Consider the following 25,231-nt stretch of genomic DNA (forward strand, 5'->3'; position numbering starts at 1 on the left):
AAAAGTTAAGTCATGGCCCAATTGTAGTAAAAACCAAGACAGATTGTCCAATTAAATGAGTATCAAGTCAAGGTTAATTTTAGGCTGTCGAAGGGTCATGATATCACCAAAGACATAGTTATTTGATCTTTGAACCATGCTAAACAAAATGGCAATCTCAAAATTTTGATCAGATGATTTTGAGAAAAAGAGAGGCGGTGGAAGGGGGCCTAGTTGTCCTCCAATTGTTTGATCACTTTAAAAGTGTGCCAGAACTTTTAATTCCAGTTTGAAGGAGTCTTCTCATAATATTTTAGAACCACTGGTTTGAAACGATCACCCCTGGGGAAAAAATAAAGCAAATAAAAACACATTCGTGATCGTTCTTCTGGCAAAAAAAATAATACAAAATTCCATATTTTTTCAAATAGGCGCTTGGAACCTCTGAAGTAGGGTTTTCTGATACGCTGAATCTGATGGTATAATTTTCATTAAAATTCTTTGACTTTTAAGGGGTGTTTCCTTCTTTTTAAAAATCTGACGAATTTTCTCATGCTCATAACCTTTGAATGGTAAGATTAAACTTAATGGAACTCATATAGTTAAAATCAGCATAAAACACCAGCCCTGTTGATATGCTTTTTGGTATGAAACTATACTTACAAGTAAAAAGCACATCTACATTTTCAAATCCAAATATTTGATCAATTTTCTTATTGGTGTTTTAAATTTGTTTTAGTTGTTGTGTAAATGGAAAGTACAAGCGATTGGCATTTTTTAGCTATATGGAAGCTGTGAATTGTACATCCAAATAACTATTGGACACAATAGTTAGTTATATATTCTTCCTTTTAGTTTCTCGGGTAATTTTATTGTACACAAAAATATTTCAGATATTCGGCGATGAATATTTTATACACGTTGAAAATCGACATTGGCAACTTTTTCGCCAAAATTTAATTTAAAATAACCATGCGCAAGAGTTCAGAGCCCGCTAAAAGAAAGTCTATTCCAGTTAGGAATTCCTCTCTTGGGAGTAGAGCTAGTGCAGTGTAAGTAATAAAATATAATTTGTTATTTTTGTGCTATTGAGAAGGAAGCATGTTAAGAACATTATTTTTACTTCATAGGCCTAATCAATGATGTCATTTTTTTTGGGGGGGGGAGGTGCCCCAAAAATATGTTAGAGAAGAAAAATTATTATATAGCCTATATCTCTTGACTCCCCTGGTATGGACTTTCTTACCCCCAGTAAAAATGCTAGACCTAGGCTCCTGGGCCTAATAGGCTAGGCTGTGTAGGGAATGCAGGCTTGTATGTTTGCAGTTTCATATGACAGTCTTTGAAGCCATGTTCCCTGGTGAGCTACCACTTGGGATGTTAATGAGTTTAGATAAAGTTATCCCAGAACATACTTTAGCCTGTAGACCCATCCCTGAAAGTTTCAGTTCCCTAACCTAAACCCTTTCCAAGATAGCAAGAAGTCAATTAACTTGAATTTTACCCACTTTGTTTTTAAATCCAATGTAACTACAAACAGTTAAGGAAAAAAGAGCTACAGACTAGAGTAACTTTTGATCCTGTTTGATGTTTGCTGGACATTTGATTTTATAGGACATGCAATTAGTAAAGACATTACAAAAAAGCTGATATCATGCATTAAGAGCAAGAACCTCTTGAAAGACTAACTATGGTAAGTAGCATTTTGTCTAATGTCAATAAAACAGTATGGTTGCAAATGAATACACTGAAAAAGAAAGTCTTTGAAAGATCTTTTGAACATTAGAATGTGTAACATTCATGTAGTGCACAATGTGTTCATGAAAGAGCTCCAGGAATTTGATGAGGAGCCCTTCAAATTTTTTGTCATCTTAAGTGATAGTTGGCCTCTATGATGCAAGGATTTTTAAGATACCAGAAAAGAAATACATTCCATAAAATAGTTGCATTCAGCAGGTCTCAACAAGGTGGCTGACATTTGGTTCTGCTGTTAGCTGAGCAATGGATCCCAGGATATGACCAGGGTCATATCCAGGATTTTTTTGGGAGAGGGGGATACAAAACAATTTTTAGTGGGGGGTACAAAGGGTAAAAATGCATCAAAAATTTGTTTATGTTCATTTTGTTACTTTTTCTAGCTGGACAACCTTTTTTTGTGTGGGTGGCTTCCAACCCCCTAGCCTGCTGATGAAATTTCTAGCAGTTTGCTTAAGAACTTGGATAACTATTTGATGAATACTGCTGTAGGTGAACAGATTGAGCTTGCTTTAGAGGAAATATAAAAGAATAATTCAAACCTTATAAGCAAGTTTACCAATCTCTCAAAAAAGTCTAAGAAGTGAGTGGGTTAGCACACAAGCTGAAGTTTTAGGGATTTTTTTTACTTGTTTTTAGTCTTGAAGTTGGTTTCCTTTTTGGTTTTAAATAAACATAACTGAAAATGGAAAAATATATAAAATAAAATATGAAATAACAAAGATGACTGACCTGTCTAACAGGAAAATGAGTTCCTTTTCAAAGCTTGTGAATATGATTACCTTAAATTGCAGCTTAGAGCAATATAAGGATTTGGTCTTTGGATGACTTGGTTGCTGTTTCTGATTCCTAAGCAAAGGAATATTTTAATCATGAATGGCAAGACTTCTCAAACCCAACCAGGGTCATATTCAGGATTTTTTCTGGGGGGGGGGACAAAATGATTTTCTCAAAGGGGTACAGTTTTTAGGTAAAAATGCATCAAGAATTTATTTATATTCATTTTGTTATGCTTTTTCTAGTTGGGCAATTTTTTTGGGGGGGGGGAAGGGGGTATTCCAACCCCCTAGCCTGCTGATGAAATTTCTAGCAGTTTGCTTGAGAACTTGGACAACTATTTGCTGGATACCACTGAAGATGAGCAGGCTGAGCTTGCGTTAGAGGACATATCAAACAGTTGGTGGTAACAAACTGTAGTAAGGAGTGACCCAGCTCAATAGTACCCAAAACTCTAAAAATTCAGAATTTTGATACCAATAGTTACATCAAAAGAATTGTATTTTTATGCTGATTTTTTATATATAAGTTTCATCAAGTTCAGTTTTACCCTTCAAAAGTTATGAGCCCAAGAAAATTTGGCTTATTTTAGAAAATAGGGGGAAACACCCCCTAAAAGTCATAAAATCTTAACAAAAATTGTTTGCCAGAGAACAGATCACAGATGCGTTTTTATTTGTTTTTTGTTTTGTTTTTCTCCAGGGGTGATTGTATTGACACAGTGGTCATAGAATGTTGCAAGAGGGCTCATTTCAATGGGAATTAAAAGTTCTAGTGCTTTTTTTAAGTGGCCAAATTATCACGTTAATTTTTTCCTAAAGTTACTGGATCAAAATTTTGTGATAGCCATTTTGTTCAACATAGTTGAAGAACCTAATAACTATATCTTTGGGGACAACTGAATCCTCCACAAAGTTTTTTATTGTTTTAAAAAGTAGAACTGTGACAAAGAGTAAGACTTTAGGATAAAGAGTGGGACATTGAGGAGAGGACAACCCCTTTCATACATGGAATAATTTCTGTTTGTTTTAAGTTTTAATGTTGCTCCTTACTTTCAGTTGAAAAAAACTTTTTTTTATTTAATAAAAGAAGAATTTAAATCTTATAAGCAACTTCACAAATCTCTCATAAAAGTCAAAGAAATGAATGGGTTAGCTTGCAAGCTGAAGTTTTATGTATTTTTTTACTTGTTTTTAGTCTTGAAGTTGCTTCCTTTTTTGTTTTAAATAAACATAACTGAAAATGAAAAATATAAATAAAATAAAATATGAAGTAACAAAGATATTTGACCCATCTAACAGGAAAATGAGTTCCTTCCAAAGCTTGTGAATATGATGAGTCTTTGGGTGACTTGGTCACTGTTTCTGATTCATAAGCTCAGGAGTATTCTAATCATGAATGGCGAGACTTCTGAAACCTGACCAGGGTCATATTCAGGACCTTTTTCTAGGGTGTGAGGGGCTACAAAAGATTTTTTGAGGGGGGTACAATTTTTTAGGTAAAAACGCATCAAAAATTTCTTTATATTCATCTTGTTACGATTTTGCTAGTCAGAAAAATATATTTTATTAGGGGGGGGGACTCGCCATGAAATTTTAGTCTGGAATCTCTTTCCACTCAGGTCCCTTTTTCCAACCTTAAAAGTCCCTTGACAGGTCGGCAAGTCCTCTTTCTAATGAGGAGAAATCATTCTGAACCCAGATCATGTTAATTTCTACTCGTTTTGAGTTTTACTTGGCTATTTATTTTAATTTCTGTTCGTTTTGAGTTTCATTTGCTTATTGATGGTTCTCCTTCTGTTTCTTGTTTGTGTTTAGTTTCTGTTTGTTTTAAGTTTTGATGTTGCTCCTTACTTTCAGTTGAAAGAAAAACAAATTTTATTAATTTTTGATTGTTTTTAAATGATTAGGGGAAATCCGGCTCCCCCTCCATGTAACATTCCTTCCCCCAAGGAAAATTCCTCCATGTAAAATTCTTCCCTTGGACCCCCCCCCCTGCAAGGAAAGCTCTTCAGTTAACTTTGAAAAAAAGGTGGTAAATTCAATGGAATATTCAATGTTAGGGAACAATATGGTAAATAATTTGTTTTCTGGTAATACCTCCTTTTATTTATTTCTACTGTCATAATTTATTTATTTTGTAATTTGCTTGTATTTATGTTTTATTGTAATTTTTTAATTTTTAATATTTTCTTTACTTGATTAGTTTATTATACCAAGTGTAGTAAGCTTTCCAAAGCTTGTTTTTTTTTTAGAATTTATTTAAAAAAACAAGAGCAAAGAAAACAAAACAAGAAAGATTTGCCAAAAAGCCTTATGGCTTGTGCGGCCATTCTTGAAACTAGAAAACAAATTAATTATCAATGGATTCCCCTAAAAAGCAAAAAAAGTCACCACTTGAGACCCTGTACTATGCTAACCTAATATAACAACACTTTTATGCATTATTTCCCTACTTTATCTATATATAAAGAAAGAAAAAAACATAAATCAGAAATACCAAAACAATGGTCCCTAAGCCGCCCACGAAAAGTCGGCCTATCAGTCTCTTGAACTATCATAAGGAAGGGACTCCCATATAGAAGGAAGAACATGGCAAATCAAAAATGCAGACTTTGTAGGCCTTTTAGTTGGTTTCTAATCGCTGGCGAATTCCTTGTCTCATATTCAGGCTCATCTCTCTCAAACACACAAACAAAACAATCAAGTGCATTTTTATGCAATATATCAAACAGAAATAGAGCCAAATTTGGAGAACACGTAATGACTTTAAATGCGTTGAAAAGTAGGTGGCCACACCAAACAGCATTATATCAAATGAGGATGGACAATAGAAAAATATATCAATCTAAGTATATTAACTGGGACAAAATATTTCAACTTCCTTAGAATCCCTACATTCCATGCAATTTTAGATGATATACATTGTGTATACTTTGAGAAACTAAGAGTCTCATCTACTATTACTCCAAGATATTTCACAGACAGTACACGTGCAATACGGTAAGATCTGACATTTAATTCCTTTAGCTAAGGATAATAATGGGACGATCTAGAAGAAATTATCCAATGAGATTTCTTTAATTTATCTTAAGGTGATTAACCCTCATCTACTTTCTGTTCTTGCTGCCACCATAAGACATGTACCATCGGCAAACGGCAATAAATCTTGATTAGGGTCTCTTTGCCTTTGGGCCCTTCCAACATCGATATACAGCCCACTAAGTGCTAAATATACGTCATTTACATGTATTGCAAACAGTATGGTTCCAAGGGGGACCCATGTGGGACTCCACATCTTACCTTATAATCCATTGATGTACCTCCGATTTCACAATAAAGGACTCGATCATTAAGACAAGAGGCAAACAGTCGCATCGCATTCCCGCGAATACCTCCCATTTTCTAGTTTCTTCAATAAGATCAAATGGTCAAATGGAATAAGATCAAAATGGTTTGGTCAAATACCAAACGCCTTTAATATGTCTAGAAACACTGAACCAACTTTAAGTTTATTATCAAGACCATCATTTACTGTTGTAGTAACGAAGTGGATAGCATCCTCAGTAGAATAACCTCTACGAAAACTAAACTGATTTAAAAAAAATCCATTCTTACTCAAAAACTCTACACTTTCACAAATATTAATTTTTCCATCACTTTTGAAAAGGTTGACAGTAGAGAAATCGGTCTGTAGCTATTAAAATCTTTTGGGTCACCCTGTTTAAATAATGGTATAGTTTTTGCTCTTTTAAAGGCACTTGGGAATGGACCTTCTTTAAAACAACCATTAACCAGATCAACACAATTTTGCACAAGAAATGGCAAAATCAATTTCACTATCAAAAAAACATACTTGGACGATTTCTTTTCACGGATATTTTCGCCAATAACATCAAAACCATCTCTCAAAACAACATCAGAATCCGCAAAAAAATCTACTGGGTTTTTCTCAAGTAGTGATAGCCTATTATTAAGACAATTCAACATGAAATACGAAAGAAAAAACAACAAGGGAATCCATAACACTCTTAGTACCAGAATGCAACAACCCTCTCTCCAAATTACTCTCTCCAAATTACAACTAAATGAACAAAAAAGAAAAAAACACACAAAAAACTTTGCTCACTCGTATTTTTATTACCACCCTTCATTTCATTAAATTTATCCCTTCGTGCGTCCAACCCTGAAGGAAAATAACTGAAAAAAAGCAAAACATTTCAGCCTTCCACAGAACTTCCAAATTAGGAATTCCAAATAAGAACTTCCTCTATGAATATCAACTCTATGAAAGATAAGAGCCAAAACTGAAATCCATAATATCCTTATTTAATTTGTCAACATTCACTTTTACAGGCTCAGTGTTTGGAGACTGGCGTATATACAAAAGTGGCGGGATCGATTTCGTTACCCAAACATCACCACGATTAACTCCGCTGTTAAGTAATTTTTTACCTCACAGCAAATAATTTCCTGCGAACTTCTCGGACCGATCCGTCACAAAGATATTAGAATACTCTAAAACTGACATATTTTTCAACCTCCTAGCATTTTCAATATAAGAATTCGAGCTTCTTTTTTGCAAATTCCACTTTGATAAAAAAAAATTTCTTCGGTTAACGTCTACCACTGAATATTCCAAATTCAAGCCTATTCCATCAGTAATTACTTTTTCAAAGCCTTTTTTTTGCTGATTCTTCATCATTAACTATCTACCTTGTTTCTACTGCCATAACAATGACGCTTGGACGGATAATAGATAGACATATCTATTAACAAATGAACTAACCTCCTTTTTCTACAATCCTAATAAGGGGGAATTAATGCCAGGTTTTCTTCTCACTCAATTGGACTATCTGTCTTGGCTTTTTCTACAACTAGCCATGATTTGATGCCCACAACTATTCCCTTTGATTTCAACCTCGGACATTCCAAAGCAATAAATTTTTTGCGGTATCTCTGCTTTCTATTCTCATAGTACTCCCTTTCAATAAAGATAACTCAGATTTTAAGCGAACGTTTTCTTCCGCTAATAGAGATGAATTACTTTTTATCATTTTTGACTCACTTTCAACAGTGGCTATTTTAGGTTTTAATTCGGAGACTTCTTTTTGGGAGGTAGCAACAGAATTCTCAAATTGTGATAATCGGGATTCAATGGACTTAACTGATCCAGATAAATCATTCAGAGTTTCAGTATTTTACTGAATCGTGGCCAAAATTTTGTCAATATTGTTAGCTAACGACCTCAGTAAAACAATTTCTACTCTTCTTGGGGAGTCGTTCAAAACTGAATTATCCTATGCCGATATAATCGCCATAGCTTCCTCTCCATGTTTGACCGTCTTTCTTTTTCCAACCATTCTTAACACTAAATATAACAGCAAAAAGGGGCTGGAGGGGTACGAAAAATGGCAAATCCCCTACCTCAAAAAGGTTTATCTAAGCTTTAAATATAACCACGACAAACAGCTTAAATCAATCTCAGTCCAGCACTGCTGTTAAAAAAGCTTCAGTTTTTCTTCTTTTTTTTCAATTTGCCACTGATAAATTCACTACAATTCTCTATTTTCCAATTAATCTTGTCTAATAAATGAACAAAAAATACATCAAGGCAGGTACGGACGCGCGTTAGGCTATTGTTAGCCGGTCGAATGCATTCAGGTAATATTTTGTTGTAACATAATAAATTTAGTCTCTAATTGATTCAGAATATAACCCTTTTTCCACACTTGTTCAAAAGCTGGGATTTAATCCTTTTAAGAGAACGAATAGGTCTTAACAGATCAGAAACTAACACATATGTCACAAGAACAGCTGCTATAACAGAAATTTGTCTTAAAGTGGATCACAGAAAGACCTTTTATCAAACTTTGTAAAAGATAATTGACCTTTGAAAAACTGTCCTGAAACTTCTATACCAAGCCACAGACAGCAAATAACCTAGAAGATATTTATAGACGTAATATCCTACCCTGGTCCTATAAATAGCTCCCCTCTCAAAAAAAGAAAAAATTTGACCGATAAATGGACCATCCCCCACTTTTTGAAGAAATCTCTTTCTTTCCCCCTTCATCCTCCAACTCTGCAAAGGTAATTGCTATTTGGCAAATATGTAATTAATGGTCATTGTAATATTGCCAATCTGTTTGTTCTCTTTAATTAATCTATCCTCAAGTAGTTCTCATTAATGAGTATTCAATAATTCTTTCTCCTAATTAAACTAAAAAAAAACAAATTTTCATAACTTAAAGTAAGGAGCAACATTAAAACTTAAATCGAACAGAACTTATTATGTATATGAAAAGGGTAGTCCCCTCCTCAACACCTAGCTCTTCACACTAAAGTTTTTTAGCACTTTAAAATTTTTTATTGTTCTAACTAAATAACCCATGTGTTTCGGGAGTTGTTATTAATGAACATGGAGAAAATTCAAATTTTAGCGTGAAGAGCAACCTCCTTCGTAAAAGTAATAATTTCTGTTTCGTTTTAAGTTTTAATGTTGCTCCTTACTTTCAGTTGAAAAAAAAACTTAAAAAAAATTAGTTTGTAATGTTTTTGTTTTATAATGCGAGGAAGCTCGGACCAATCTCCACGGAAAAATCCTTCAGACAATTCGATCCCAGTGAAAATTTACCCCAGACAATTACCCTTAACATCTCCACATGTAAAATTGAGTTGGCCAAAAGAAAGTAAGACGAATAAAAATAATCACACATAGGAAATTCCCCCAGTGCAAAATATCGCGTGAAAAGTTCACCCCGAAAGCTTCCCTCCTCAGGAACAATTTTTCCCATCGGAAATTCCTCAAACAGAAAAATCACCCCCACCCGAAAAATGCATACAAGCTTTCCAATAACAATTTCTGTAAGTAAACAATGGGCAAATTTCATAGCTTAGAAGACCTTTCCCCAGGGGGGTAAAGGGTCATATTATCACCAAAGGCGCAGCTTTTGTACTTTTCAACTATGCAGAACAAAATGGCTATTTAAAAACCTTAATTGGACGATTTTGGGAAAAAAGGGGTAAGGAAGGGGGGCCAGCCCTCCAATCTCTTTGGTCACTTAAAAAGGCCACTAGAGCTTTTCATTTTTGTTCGAATGAGCCTCTACTTGATGTTCTAGGGCGATTGATTTGATAAAATCACTGTTGAAAAAAAAAAAAAAACCAATAAACACGCATCTGTGATTTTTCTTCTGGCTACAAAATTTCACATTTTTGTAGATAGGAGCTTGAAACCTCTACAGTATGGTATCTGATACGTAGAATGTGCTGGTGTAATTTTTATATAAATTCTCAGGCTTTTAGGGGAATTTTCTCCATTTTTTAATTATTAGACAAATTTTTTCAGGCTCGTAGCCTTTGATGGGTAACAGTAAACTCGATAAATCTTATATATTTAGAAATAGCCTAATTATTTTGATATTCTTTTGATGTCAAAATTCCTTTTTTGTTACGGTTAGTATTGAGCCGCATTGCTCCTTACTTACACTTCGTTACCACAAACTGTTTAATGAGTTTTGTTTTTGGATCGATAGATACATGAAGAAAGCAGGATACTTTATATAATTTAGTCATTTGTGGCTAAAATTTTAGTTATTAATGTTTAGTCATTTGACAGCAACTAGTTTTCTTTACATCAAAAATCTTTCAGTATAGTTGATCGTGCTTTTCTTTTCGATAAGTTGAAAAATATAGGAACTCGAGGAATGGCTCTTGGTTTAATTAGATCATACTTATCTGGAAGAAGTTTGAAAGTCTAAGTTGTTTTCAAATCTTTTTATTCACTTTTTATTTGACAAATCTCATCACTGTCTCATATTTTTCTATTAAAAACTTTCTATTATTTATTTATAGTTTATATTTTTTGTGTTTGGTTTTGTGGTGTGTGTCTGTTTCTGTGTTTGTGCTGTTGCATTGGTGATTTCTTTTTTCACTGTATAAATAATTTTATAAATTTCTTACTTTCAAGCGCTGAGTTGCCAATATTGTTTGCATATGATTTAACAGTTAGTTTGAGGATGTGAAACAAAGAGTGACTATGACGAAAAACATGCTAAAATTTAACTGAGCTCTATTGCCCCCCCCAAGAATCCCCAGTTTTGCTATGTTGTTACTTCCTCTGCCTCTGTTTTAATCCATATGATTGCCCTAAATGCCCAAACAAATGCCGATTTCAATGAATCAAGTATCTAAAATGTATTTGCTTAGACAATCCCTATTTCTCTAATTTTCTACAAATGGGTGACAAATGAGTATCTCCAAACTTGAAATGAGTCATGAACATCTCCAAACTCCAAATGAGTCATAAGCATCTCCAAACTCCAAATAAGTCTTAAGCATAACAGATCTATCTGCTTAGACAATTCTTATCTCAGGAATTATCTCAAAATCAGGCATAAGCATCATAAATGAGCGATTTCAAATTCCAGATGAGTCATAAGCATCACGAATGTATTTTCTAAGACAATTGCCATTTCAGTCATACTTTTCGTAATTATTAACGAATCGATCCAGCAAGATTTGATATAATAAAAGTTTTTCAGACAGTTTAGCTTATCTTTTAAAAAGTAATTTTTAGCTGATTTTAGATATTTGGTATGATAAGGATTTAATGTTAATAATTTAAATTTTAGCAGCGCAAGTGGGAAAAAGAGTGGTCTTCCAGTCCCTAGAACAAATAACTTACAACTTGGCGGACCATCGAATTTTAAGCTTAAAAGGACAGGCAGCTTTGCTGCTGATCATGGACGACCATCTGCAAACGCAGTAGCCCATACCCCATTTCAGACACCAAGATCAACTGTATTTGCCACTCCTGGTTCTGGACTGGGCTTCTCAAGTGCCAATAAGTAAGTAGCAACAATAACAAAGGGTAGCCTCTCACTCAATCGGACAATCTGTCTCGGCTTTTTCTACAATTGGCCATGGCTTGATGCCCACAACTATGAGATTTTAATTCAAAAGTATTTTGAATTAAATGAGAAGCACAGGCTATTTAAAACTGCAATATGAGGAATATTGAAAAAGTATTTTTGGTTTTAGGTACTTTTCAGGAGGCTGGACAAATTATAGTAATTTTATTATTTCAGTAATTTATTATATTTGTTAATTATTATTTATTATTATTATAATGAATTATTATTCCAATACTGGATCAGATTTGAATACCCTCATTGCTTGTCAACAGGTCTTGAATTCACTACTTTCTTCAGTACAGAGATGCCACTCTTTTGGGACTTTTAAAAGGATTCTTAAGGATCATTTAGTAAAGAATCAAACAGAATAGCATTTTTTTTTTCCTTTTCCTATGGGGAGTTGATGTCCCCTGAGTGTTTGTTCATGGTGTATGGCTGTCCTCTCCGCACTTTGACTCCCAGGCCTCAGGTATGTTTCTTTTTTATCTTATATGTTATTTGGCTATTGCTCTATTTTTTTTTTGGTTGATGCTTATATTGTATTTTTTTTTGTATCACCCTTGTATCCCTAGCCATGGAGCCTTTCGAGGGGGAATTAGAGTATTGTATTTCCATTTCGTATTTATTGGTGAATAAAATTCTGAACTAAGAACTCTCTGAACTCATTGGAATAATTATTATTAGTTATTAAAAAATATGAAATTAATATTATTACTTAATCAATTAATGTTTTTAATAATTATTATTATAATTATAATTATTAATAATTATTGATTGGTAAAAATTATTAATTATTCCATTGGAATAAGAACCAATTGATTATTAGTTATTCCAGATGTTAAATTATTAATTATTATTAATTTAATAGTAATTTATTATTATATGTAAATTAATTTCTTAAAAAATTCTACTTTTCAGATGATACGTCATTAAAAAAAAACATTTTTGTTTTTGCTCATTAGAGTCTATTCTGAACAAAGAAAAAATAAACAGTTCGGAAGCTCCAAATATCAATGCTATTTTGTCTCCTTTTTTGCTTAGATTTATCGGTAATTTTTACAATGCTTATTATAATTCCTTTAACTTGTAACTTGATTAAATTGTTTAACTTGATTCTGGCTCTAAAAACACAAGCAAGGTGCATAACTTGATTTTCAATTCTTCCCTATCAGGAATCATATCAGGGGGGGGGGGGCAAAAGAGAGCCCCCCCTTAGTTTGAGATTTGTTTCATAAGTCAAAAGTTTATTGCGAATCACCGAGAGAATAAAAAACAATGGAATTATCGTTCAACGGTTTTCAGACATTGGAGATGGAGGTATAATTTACCCCCCCCCCTTCCTTGATCATACCTTATATGAATATGAGCACTTCCGTATTCATTCGGAGGAGTAATGCGTCATTGTAAAGTTTTTTGGGGTTAGATCATAATGATGGATTCATGTTATGTACATGAGTTCATTGTGTAGGGCCGCGTACTTCGTAGAGGGGGAGGTTTTATAAGCGAATATTATAGAAAAATATGGTGTTTTTCTAAAAATTTTGGGTTTGTATTTCTGTTGAATTGGGATTGTACGGGTCTAAGAATCTGGGTGCCTGATCTACTAGATATGTTCAATAAAAACGTGAAACCAAAAGAATTTACAAAAAATCCATCCTCATTTTCATAATCAGACATCTATTATGGTTGATCAGAAAATTATGTTAATATTTTTTAGTTAGTTCATAATCTTTACCAAACTTTGTTTCCAAAATCATTCAAAATGAAAAAACTCTTTTTTTTCTTTTTGAACAACAGAAATAGAAGAAAATAGCCAAGACAAAAACAGACAATATGTCCCTTTTCTTAAAAAAACAAACAAAAAAACAGAAGTAGGTCTAGTACAGAAAAAATATACAGTCAATGAAAATGCAGTCCGTTTTTTGTAGTATTTTCATTGGAAAATGCCTTTTTATGGCATTTTCATTGGAAAATTAAGATAAAAAAAAACTACCCCTGCCCCTAGACCTTGAAAAATACCTTCTTTTGCTCATCTAAATTTCTTGAATCGAAATTGTATTGTCGCGTCTATTTTCTTCTTCAACCATCTGCTTTTTCTTCTTTGCTTTTTGACCGGATGGCTGGAAAATCAAAAGAAAAACTTAAAATGCTGGACACTTCTTAGGAAAATTGGTTTCAAGAATTGAAGTCCTTAGATTGTACAAATCGGTCCAGGCTAAGTAAACCAAAATTTCCAGGCCACCAGAGATTTTTCTAAGGAGGTGGTCAGTAGTGCTCAAATATGGCTGCAAATAAAGTTTAAAATTGGGGTTTGGGAGGGGCAGTTCTGTTGTCTGATTTATATGAAACAGAGGCTAACCGAGCGACAAATTTTGGAAGGGAATGGACATTTTTGGCTGGGGGATGGTAGTACTGGTGAAAAACGAAATTTTTAGAATATACGGTACATTCTTTATTGAGACAACACTGTAAACATGTAATTGTAAAATAAAATCAAGCTGCCTTTTTTTTTGTATGCTAGTTTCTCCAATAAGTCTTCTGCGTTGACGGGGACATCCCTGTGTATGGATAATAAAGCCAATCCATTAAGCCGTCCCTTACCTGAGGCACTCCTGGTATAAGATTTCGCTCTTGTCAGAGTAGAAAAAGGATGCTCGCACGTAGCCGTAGTAACGGGAACTGTTGCACCAATCCTCAAAATTTGGTGTAGAGTGGGGGAAATGTTATCACATTCTTTTAAGCACGTTATGAAATATTTTGGTGCCACATTTCCCGACTGCAATTTACATTCTCCTCCACAGAGCTAACTCAGCTTGCAAACTACCTCTTTAGCTGTCTATATAAAGATACCCAAAATTAGTCAAAGTATCAGATATATTCGACATATTTTCTTCCTCGAGGGAAAAACAGTTCAGAGGAAGTAGGTATTGCAGTGATTCTAGCTACTTTCCAGGACTAAGGAATTGCTGATACAGCTGCTGCAGAAAATAGTCTATAAATGGGATAATCACACATCTTTTTAAGCGGCTTCATAAAAATTAACTTAGGATCTCCTCCACAGAGCTAACGCAGCTTGCAAACTTCCTCTTTAGCTGTCTGAATCAAGATACATATATCAGATATATTCAACATTTTTTCTTCCTCGAGGGAAAAACAGTTCTGAGGAAGTAGGTATTGCAGTGATTCCAGCTACTTTCCAGGACTAAGGAATTGCTGATACAGCTGCTGCAGAAAATAGTCTATAAATGGGATAAACACAGAAAGTCGGTAATACGTCTCAGGATCCGCTGACGTTATTGCGTAATGATTCCTATACGTTTATTTTGGAACTCATCTGGGCATTCTAATGCCGATTTCATAATCTTGACACAGTTCAGCTCCTTCAGCCAAAAGTGGATGAAACATAGCTTCATTATTCTTTCTCATGTCTCTAACCTTGCTCTTAAGTTCATCAGCACATTGAAGAAAGTATACAAGATCTATTTTTTTTCTGATTACAAAGATATCGACAAACTGCGAGACAGACTAAAAACTTTACTAATAGTAACTATAGCTGCAATAGAACTGCATCTCAATAGCAGATAGCAAAGAATAAGCTCTACTTGAAGTTTTAAAATCTGAATGTTCTTGAATTTCCCTCATAGCCTTACAGATAATAATGAGCATATCTTTAAACTAAATAATTGCTTTCAAGTGCTCCACCCATCTAGACTCGCAAAATGTATTCTATCTTATTCTTTTTGTCCCTGTGATAAGATTACTTTCTTGAACAATTTGTTTGAGCTTTGGGTGAAATCCTAAAAAATTAATTACTTCTTTCGAAGTTCCTAGACAATTTCTTATAACGGGTATGTTGCACGAATGACACAGGGTTAAGTTTAAGGAGTGACTTGCACAGTGAACACAGACTAACCGGGGAAAAATTTCACAGAGTATAGCAGCAAAACCTTGAAACTGACCGCTCGTAGATGAAGCTCTATCATAACCTTGCCCCCTTAAGTATTTTAATTACCTCTCAATCAAACTAAGGCTTTTATTAACCAACCAAGGTCTGCTATCATCCGAGTGTTTCTTTTTGGAAAGGTCTTTTTGGAAATTTTTATTTCCTTTTTGAAAGGATGGACGCCTAATTAACAAACAGGGGCGTAGACTTTCATATAAACACTGAAAAAGCACACGCGTGATTTAAACGAAGCTCAAGTGTCTTAGGAGCTGGAGGTCATAACAGCACGTTGCTTACTTGACAGTAGCCTGGCATTGTTCCCAACTGCATTTTCACAAAACAAAAATTCTCGTGTGGAGATTATCACACATTACCTGCTTGTTGTGCATACATTACCCTACATCAATGGGATTAGAACTCATAATTAATTTGGTTAGCTTTTATGACAGTTTTGCTCTAAACTTTATTTTATAAAAATGAATATATCATTCAGTTTTTATCCTCATTACAACAAGATTTACAGCGTACATTATCCTTTTGTATTACTCAAGATCTATAAGAATGTCGATCCTACGGGACAAATTTCCCATTTTTTTGGGGGGGGGGGTGTATCTCCCTTACCCTCTCCCCTTGGGTTCGCCCCTGTTATTAAATTACAAATTGAGAGGGACTGTTATTAAATTACCTGTTATTTATTACCAAGAAAAATGTTCGTAAAAAAATTCTAGTTGCATTTTTAAGTAATCAAAAATTTTGAGATTTTTGAGTCCCCTAGTCCCTCTCAATTTGCAGATTTAATTTAATGCATGGTTTAAATCCTTCTCTGTCGCAGGGGTCGTGCAAAAGACGGTGTGAACTACCATGACAAAGCTGTGCAAAAGAAGCTTTTAGTCAAAATTCACGACTTTTTGGATGCAAGTGGACTTCGAGACGCTGCTGAGAGATTCCGAGGAACCCTCAGGCTTGACAAAAAAGAATTTGTTGGACTGTTTAAGGTAGGGTAATTAAAGCTGAAATTAAATATTAATTAATAAAATTAATTAAATTAAATTAATTAATTAAATTAAATTAGTAAAATTAATTAATTAATAAAATATTACTTAATTAATGAAATTAAATAAAGCTGAAATTAATATTAAATAATATTAAAGCTGACCTTCTGGATGCTTTTATTGTTAAAGTTGATCTTCTGGATGCTGTTAATGTTAAAGCTAAATATTAAAGCTGATCTTTTCGATGCTGTTAATTCTTTTTCACCTTCTGGCAAGATATATTGAATCAAGCGTTCTTTGCCACTGACAAACTGGATTGTAAAATCACGATCGGAATTGTAAATTTGCCGTTCACTGATAATCAAGATAATGTAATTTCTGTTACACTGATAATCAGGATTGTAAGTTCATAAGCTAGGTTGGGAATTTGACAACTATGTTTGAAGAGAAGATTTTGGATTAGGATTATTGATTTTGCCTAGTCGTAAGTTGAGTTTATAACCTTTTTTGTTCCACAGACTGCAATTCAACAATCAAGTTTTAAACTTCTTTGTCCCACTAATAACTGTCAATCTTGTTTTAAGAATCCGGTTTGTCAGTAGAAAACGCCTAAGATTCCTAATGAACCAACAATTTCCGTGCGCTTTGTAAATCAACCTTATCATCAGCAGAGCATTCTGTCGTTCCAACAAGAACCTGTCGGTCTGCAATTGCTGACCAGATTGACTCTACTACTACTGCTAACAACTCACTGCAGCACCAAGCCTTCTCAGGCCAACTAAGCTGTGCACGTTCCTCTTCCACCTCAATCTATTTAAAGCTTCCCTCTTTACACCCTCCCAAGGAGTTCCAATTTCTCTTAAACTCTTTCTGATGACCTCTTTCCACCCCATTGAGGGACGATCTGCTGTCTGTTTGACCTTAGATGGATGGCTGAAAAGGACAATCTTCGGCAATCTGTAATCCTTTATCTGCAAAAATTGTGTCCTAGCTATTTCAACCTTTCTCGTCATAGCTTTAGAAAGTAGGATAGAGCCACATTTTTCGTACAAATTACTTTTTGAAATACGATCAATCAAATGGACACCCAAAAACCATCATTAGACAATTCCTCTGAGAAATATCTAATAAATCTTCCTCCATCTTTCGGAGTACCCACGTTTCAGAACTATGCTTGCCCACTGGTATCACTGAAGCTTCCAATATTCTAATCTTGTTGGTATGCAGCAGAATTATCTTTTTATTCTTCCAAACTTTTTTCAACTGTGATAAAACACCATCTATTTTGATGATGAAAAGTAGATAACTTTTAGTAGAGTTTTACTGCTCAAGATGAACACTGTATATGTGTTTGAAATATCCAGTAAAAAATTATATATCTGTTCACTGTCGATTAAAAGGTTTCATCCTTTTGAACTGTTATACTTTCGATAATGAAAAGAAATTCAAACTACGTAATTCAAATTCCCTTGCTGTTCAACCTCTTATTGTGTTGCTACAAACACTTAGTTGAAATTATTTTCCAATTTACGTACATCAGACGTATCTATGAAAAGAAAACCGCTACTAAAAATCGGGCAACCAAACCGATTTGGGACTGTTTGAGAGTTCTATCTTACGAAAAATTGACAGATGTTGAGAGTAGAAAGAATTCCAAGCAAGACTGGAGCTCTGTTAGCTGTTTTTAGCCGATTGAGCTGTATCTAAGGCATTATATGGCCATCTAGTGTATGCTACACTTTTACCTGCCAGCCATGAGTTGCCAGTTCATTTGGCAAGAAAAATATAGTCCGTGAAACTGCGTCGCGTCAAGTTCAATTTTTTTCATGGATTTTAATTGCGATCTTTACCTGTAAAAACGGCTTGCCAGGCGATACAAAGGAAAAGTCTGTAAAATTGTGTTGCATAGTGTCCTTATTTTTGAAGATTTTTACCTTGGTTTCACTGACATTGCTAGCTTTGTGGGTAAAAATCGCTTGCCAATCGGTAAAAAGGACTAGTTTGTAAACTTGCGGTGGATAACGCCTATGTGTTTTGAAGATTTTATCGTGATTGTATTAAAATTGATGTCTCTATCGGTAGGAGTTGTTTACCAATCAGTGACAAGGAGTAGTCTGTGAAATTTCGGTGCATAATGCCCATGTTTTTTGAGATTTTATCGTGATTACGTTGAAATTGATGTCTTTATTGGTAAGAGTTGTTTGCCAGTCAGTGACAAGGACTAGTCCGTAAAATTTCGGTGCTTAACGCCCATGTTTTTTTTTAAGATTTTATTATGGTTGTATTGAAACTGATGCCTTTACCGGTAAGGTTTGCTTGCCAATCAGCGATAAGGACTAGTCCGTAAAATTACAGTGCATAGGGCCCATATTTCTTGAAGATTTTTACTATGATTCTACTGAAATTCCAATCTTTGCGAGTAAAAAAAAGAAAAAAAAAAAAAAAAAAGAAAAAAAAAGAAGAAAAAAAAAAGAAAAAAAAAAAAAAAAAGGACCAGTTAGTAAAATTCGTTAATGGGCTTTTAAAACCCACCACAACCTGCGAAACATATAGGCTTCTATTTTTCTTCTATTAACCACCAAAAAGAGGATTAATAAATAGAAATAGAAGATGACACAGTCTTGTTCTCGGTAGTCTTCCCGTGTTTTTCACTCCTCTTTTTGGTGGTTGCAGGTACAATATTTTGTAGTTCTAATATGCCCGCATTGGATTTTTGTCGTTGATTTTTGTCGTGCCTCAGAAAGTATTTACGATTGTACTTGTCGTGGCTTATATTAAAGGAGTTCATCCATTGAACTCCCTTCTATTGAACTCATTCACGAGCCGAGTTCGAACTCTGGATCACGTATTACCAAGTTGAGATTAAGCCCACTGCCCCACCACAGGACACAATTAACGTCCATTACAAAGTTTATACATTCAAAAGATCTAAACATACTAAATAACTAGTTAAATTATACAATAAATTAAATTACATTCTTACATATTAAACAAAAACGTGCTGAATATTGCAAATCCCCTACGAACTCTGCTCAAGCAAGAAATATAGCTACATCTGGCACTTAGTTCACACAGCATTCAGTTCATCTATTAAAGGGAGCCCCATATTAAAGGGGGTTAAAATTGGTTTATGTAGATAGGGGGTTTTTGGTCCAAGAGAAACAACCACTTATCGGCACTGATTCATTCAGTCATTATTAAATGCTAAATACACTATACAGCATATAATACACCACGTAAAACAAGATCCCCTGAAGTTAACTTGTCGGGGGAATATGCAAGATATCTTCACATCATGTTTGTTTCATATCTTTTTGGCCACAAGGCTCTACGATCATTTAAATAGAATTGAAAGAACTGTAGCGTTGATAGGCTATTAAACAATGGCAGAGTTTGAAATCGTTGATTTTCTTGAAGTACGTGGTTGCGCTTATGTTCTGTTCCACTGTTGACATATTGACATGTTGACATATTGACATGTTTACATATTGACATGTTGGCCTATGTCATTTGTATATACATGTATGTGCGATTAATAAATAAATGAACTTGAACTTGACATATTGACATGTTGACACTGTTGACATATTCCGACAATACTCGCCCACCATCCTTTCAATTTGAAAGCTAAATGATATATAATACACCACGTAATTCATATAATACACCACGTAAAACAAGATCCCCTGAAGTTAACTTGTCGGGGGAATATGCAAGATATCTTCACATCATGTTTGTTTCATATCTTTTTGGCCACAAGGCTCTACGATCATTTAAATAGAATTGAAAGAACTGTAGCGTTGATAGGCTATTAAACAATGGCAGAGTTTGAAATCGTTGATTTTCTTGAAGTACGTGGTTGCGCTTATGTTCTGTTCCACTGTTGACATATTGACATGTTGACATATTGACATGTTTACATATTGACATGTTGACACTGTTGACATATTCCCACAATACTCGCCCACCATCCTTTCAATTTGAAAGCTAAATTATTCTAAATATCGTTTTGTAAATATCGTACATTGTATATCGATATTTTGTAAATATCGTACATTGTTTTGTAAATATCGTACATTGTATTGTATCAGATTAACGACGCATCTTGACTACTAAGGTCCCTGCGTCGGCCCTGCAGTGCATTGCTACAGCATGATTCGACCTCTGGGTACATCACGTACATCACGCGTATGATTCGACTTTTCAAAAGTCAAAACCTTCAACCACTTGGTTCAAGGAAATTGTGAATGCCCTTTTAATGCCGTGTGTAATGATAATTAATAAAACAAAACTATTTAATGAAATATTAGATAAAATCAAGTAATGTATACCTAAAAGGTGTACCAGACCGGCTGCCAAGAAAGAAAGACTATTATTTTAAAGTTTTTAAACCTTTAATGCACTGAACGTCCAACGTTAGGTGTTTTTTTTTCAAGTATTAAAATTTTCAGTTTTTTTTTAATTTTGTCGATCCTGTTATGACTCATATATGAGTCTTATTATTCAAATATGACTAATTTATTATTGGTCTTTACTTGAAAAATGGTTACTAGTATTGTGTAATAAACTATATAAAAATGAGGCTTCATCGATCCATTATAATATAATATGAAAAAAACTTCGTTTTCTTAAAGAGTTAAAGAGGCTGCGTCCCAAAGTCGAACCTTAAAACGTACAGGAATTAGAAGAGGCAGTTGGGGGGCTGCCGCCCCCCAAACCCCCAGCTTTTAAAGACTCTTTTGTACAGGTTTTTTTTTGGGGTGGGGACTTCATTGTTACTAATTACTAGTTTCGGCGCAATGGTTCTCCTGTCCTCTTGTGTTTAACATTTTTCGAAGTTATTCCATTATTCATTCATTTCAATTTTTTGTTAATTAAAAGAGGGCCTTTCCGAAGCCAAGAGCTGGGGGTTAGCAAAAAAACAAAAAACCTGTACAAAAGAGTCTTTAAAAGCTGGGGGTTTGGGGGGCGGCAGCCCCCCAACTGCCTCTTCTAATTCCTGTACGTTTTAAGGTTCGACTTTGGGACGCAGCCTCTTTAACTCTTTAAGAAAACGAAGTTTTTTTCATATTATTTCTGTACGTTTTTATACAATCCTTGGTGGATGTAATTTAATAATTCCTGTACTCCTCGTACAGGAATTAGGAGAGGAACTTGGGTGGCTGCCCCCCCCCCTGCTTTTAAATCATTGTATAAAATAGAAAAAAAATAGATAGAATGACCGAAATGTTTCTTTTGCTCATAAGAAGCTAATATTCTGTTATCTCTCAAATGATAAGCTGTCCAGGTGTTATCAAAATTTTTTCTGGAATGGAGCTGGATTTTTATGATGCTTGCAGTCATTCTCGCCGTGCCGAGCTGATTATTTTGATGTACTTGAATGTTGATATTCGTAACTTTTAAGAATTTCAAAAATTAACATGGGACTATTAGACTATTAGGACTATAAGAAGACTATTAGGAGAGGCAAACCCCCCGCTTTTAAAGACTCTTTTGTACAGGTTTAATTTTTTTTCATATTAATTCTGTACGTTTTTCTACAATCCATGGTGGATGTAATTTAATAATTCCTGTACTCCTCGTACAGGAATTAGGAGAGGAACCCCCCCCCCCCGCTTTTAAATCATTGTATAAAATAGAAAAAAAAATAGATAGAATGACCGAAATGTTTCTTTTGCTCATAAGAAGCTAATATTCTGTTATCTCTCAAATGATAAGCTGTCCAGGTGTTATCAAAATTTTTTTGATGTTGTGAAAAAAAAAACGCCTGTAAGGGACTTGAACCCTTGACCCGAGGATTAAAAGTCTCACGCTCTACCAACTGAGCTAATAACTTGCATGTGTGTAAACATAACTTCTCAATAGCTTTTAAAAATTTCAAATTAACATGGGCTCTTATGGAGAGAAATCCGTTAATTAAATAGCTAATGGGTGGTTTCTGGAAAACAGGGAAGGAGTTATCGGTTCAAGCTGAAATTTCGCGGATAAGCTCCTGGGCCGTAGGGGACCTTAACTTGTGAATTTCAGCCCGATCGGACAACGTTAAAAGGGGTGGGGGGGGGGGGGGTTGGAGGGTCGAAACTTTCGGGGGGTTAAGATTTTCCTACGAAACTTTCATGGGCACTTACTCGGAGAATTCCGCATCGAATGAGTCTTCGTACACCCAGATCCGATGTCGGATGTGACCTGTAGGCGTCTAGGAAAAAAAGTAAATGAATTTTAAGTGGCTATGCGTGGTTTCTGGAAAACAGGGAAGGAGTTATCGGATCAAGCTCCTGAATTTCGCGGATAAGCTCCTGGGCCCTAGGGGACCTTAACTTGTGAATTTCAGCCCGATCGGACAACGTTAAAGGGGGGCTTGGGTTGACAGGTCGAAACTTTCGGCCAGATTTTCCCCATGAAGAAAAAGTTGGAGGGGGATGAAATTTTGCAGGTTTCTTAGTTGGAGCTCGGGCTAAGAAATGCATCCCTCCCCATCCGTCTGCGACCACTGGAACCGAAGATCGCTTAACATTGTCGTGTGTCGCCTCTTTATAGAGGCACGAGTGTGCCTCCTTGATAAAAGAAGAGGTTGACATCGGGGTTGTGAAGTTGGAGTCGTGAAGTCGGAGTTTCAGTAAATGCTGAATGGAATCGCTATATTGAAAATGAGTTGGAGTTGGTAACTTATAGAATCTAGTTAAATGAAGCTTTAAAACAGGGCTGTGGAGTCTGAGTCGTCGAGTCGGATTTTTAGTAATTTTTTTCTGAATAGAGTCGGAATTGGAGTTGGTTATATATATCCTCTATTTTTCAGATGTTTATGGAGCACTTTGAAGGGACTTTTCCAAATTTACATGAAATAGAAAAAGAAGTTCCTGAACTATTGAAAAGACTTGGTTGTCATCACATAACGTTCACCAAAGCAAGCTTTGCGTCAAGTATGTATTCTATCTATAAGGTTATGGTAATTTTATGTAAATATAAAATAAATACTAAGACTTAGAGGCGTCAATTCATGGAAATTAGGCGGTATTTTCCAAAAAAAGGTATTTTACTAAATCTAAGGATGACAGACATTTCTCCTGCTTCCCCTGTTGACGCCATTGCTTAGACCACACTGACTAAACAACGCCTTCAGAAAAAAATGAACAAATAAGAGAGGGAATATTTCAGGCAGTGACAACCAATTTAAATGTTTTGTCTGAAACCTCTACTTCGCCCTTCTTAGTTCATAAAGAAAAGAAAAAAAACAACTATAAAATAGGATAAATTACTTAAAACAAACTTAAAAGAAGAACTTTCAGTTGGAAAAAAAAGATAACTTATATTCTATATCTTTTCTTATTTTTTTGCACTGTGGATAACTGAGTGAAGGTCTTGGCCGAACAATTTTTTTTTTCTTTATTCACTAATGTTTATCTCATGATACAAAACATTCTCAATATTATGCCAAATAAAGCTCCGGACACGCATAGCTTTTTTCGGCGTTGATTTTAGCTTAATTTTTTTTTTTTTTTTTTTTTTTTTTTTTTTTTTTTTTTTTTTTTTTTTTTTTTTTGGTGCCGATTTATAAAATGGTAACGAGTTTCGTCGTGGTCATAAAAAATAATAAATATGATAATAAAATAAAAAATAATAAGTTGAGATCAATCATGTAACTATTGATGTCCTGTAGTTGACTATTTGGGTCCATGATGGTTTTTTTTTTTTTTTTTTTTTGGTTTCAAAAGTGATTTTTGGACCACTCATTCTGATGTGAAACTATACCTAAGCATTAAAAGAATTATTCATAAGAATTCTGTGAAATACGTAGTTATACATAAGAATACCTTGCGTAAGAATTCTCTGAATTATACTAAATAATAATTAAGAATAAGAATAATGAAGAATAATGTAATGAGAATAAATAATGAATAATGATGATAATAATGATATAATGATAATATGATAAAATATGATAATATGATAAAATGATAATATGATAATATGATAAAATGATAATGATATAATGATAATTGATATAATGATAATAATGATAATAATGATGATAATAATGAATAATGATAATGATGAATAATGAATAATGAGAATAATAAAAATAAATAATGAATAATGAAGAATAATTAAGAATTAAGAATAATTCTGTGAAATACGTAGTTATACATAAGAATACCTTGCGTAAGAATTCTCTGAATTATACTAAATAATAGTTAAGAATAAGTATGCTTAAGAATGCTGTAAATTATAGAGTTATACATGAGGATCCTTTGAATTATATAATCATACATGAAAATGGAATGCACAAGAAGTATACATAAGAACACAGTAGATAATGGAACTATGCATAAGGATTGTACACAAAAATGCTGAGAATTATAGAATTATACATTAGAATATTTTACATAATAAAATGCTATACATTAAGAAATGCATTATGAAATGCTGTACATTATACATAATAATGTTTTGAATTTGAGAATTATACTTAAGAATGCTACATGTAAGCATTATACCCGTGAATAATGTGAACAATACAATTATAAATAAGAAAAAATGATATACATAAGACTGCTTTGAATAATAGAATCATACATGAGGAGGCTATACATAAGAATGCTTTATGTATAAAATAGTATACATAAGAATGCTTCATGTATAAAAATGGTATACATAAGAATACTGCGGATTACAGAATTATGCACAAAAATCCTATGCGTAAGAATTAGATATAAGTGTTCTCTCAGTTATAGAATTATGTATAAGAATACCGTGAATTATAAAACTATACATAAGAATTCTATACATAGCCTTATGCATAAGATTGCAGTGAATTACAGAATGAAACATAAGAAATATACTTAAGGATGCCTTGAATTATAAAACTAT

The 25,231-nt window shown here is 34.0% G+C and overlaps 1 protein-coding gene across 2 annotated transcripts in view; it reads left to right on the forward strand.

Moving 5' to 3' along the window:
- Positions 1–901: 901 nt before the first annotated feature.
- LOC136033258 (kinetochore protein NDC80 homolog) overlaps positions 902–25,231 on the forward strand; it is a 76,407-nt gene continuing 52,077 nt past the window's right edge. The window contains exons 1-4 of one of the 2 annotated variants that reach the window (XM_065714006.1): positions 902–1,031; positions 11,147–11,362; positions 16,204–16,366; positions 23,160–23,283. In XM_065714006.1, coding sequence (XP_065570078.1) covers positions 952–1,031; positions 11,147–11,362; positions 16,204–16,366; positions 23,160–23,283 — 583 coding nt within the window. In that variant the 5' untranslated portion in view covers positions 902–951. The remainder of the gene's footprint in view (positions 1,032–11,146; positions 11,363–16,203; positions 16,367–23,159; positions 23,284–25,231) is intronic. The other variant, XM_065714008.1, reaches the window with a different exon arrangement.

This window comes from Artemia franciscana, chromosome 11 (genome assembly GCF_032884065.1).
Source record: "Artemia franciscana chromosome 11, ASM3288406v1, whole genome shotgun sequence".
In the NCBI taxonomy this organism is placed as follows: Eukaryota; Metazoa; Arthropoda; class Branchiopoda; order Anostraca; family Artemiidae; genus Artemia; species Artemia franciscana.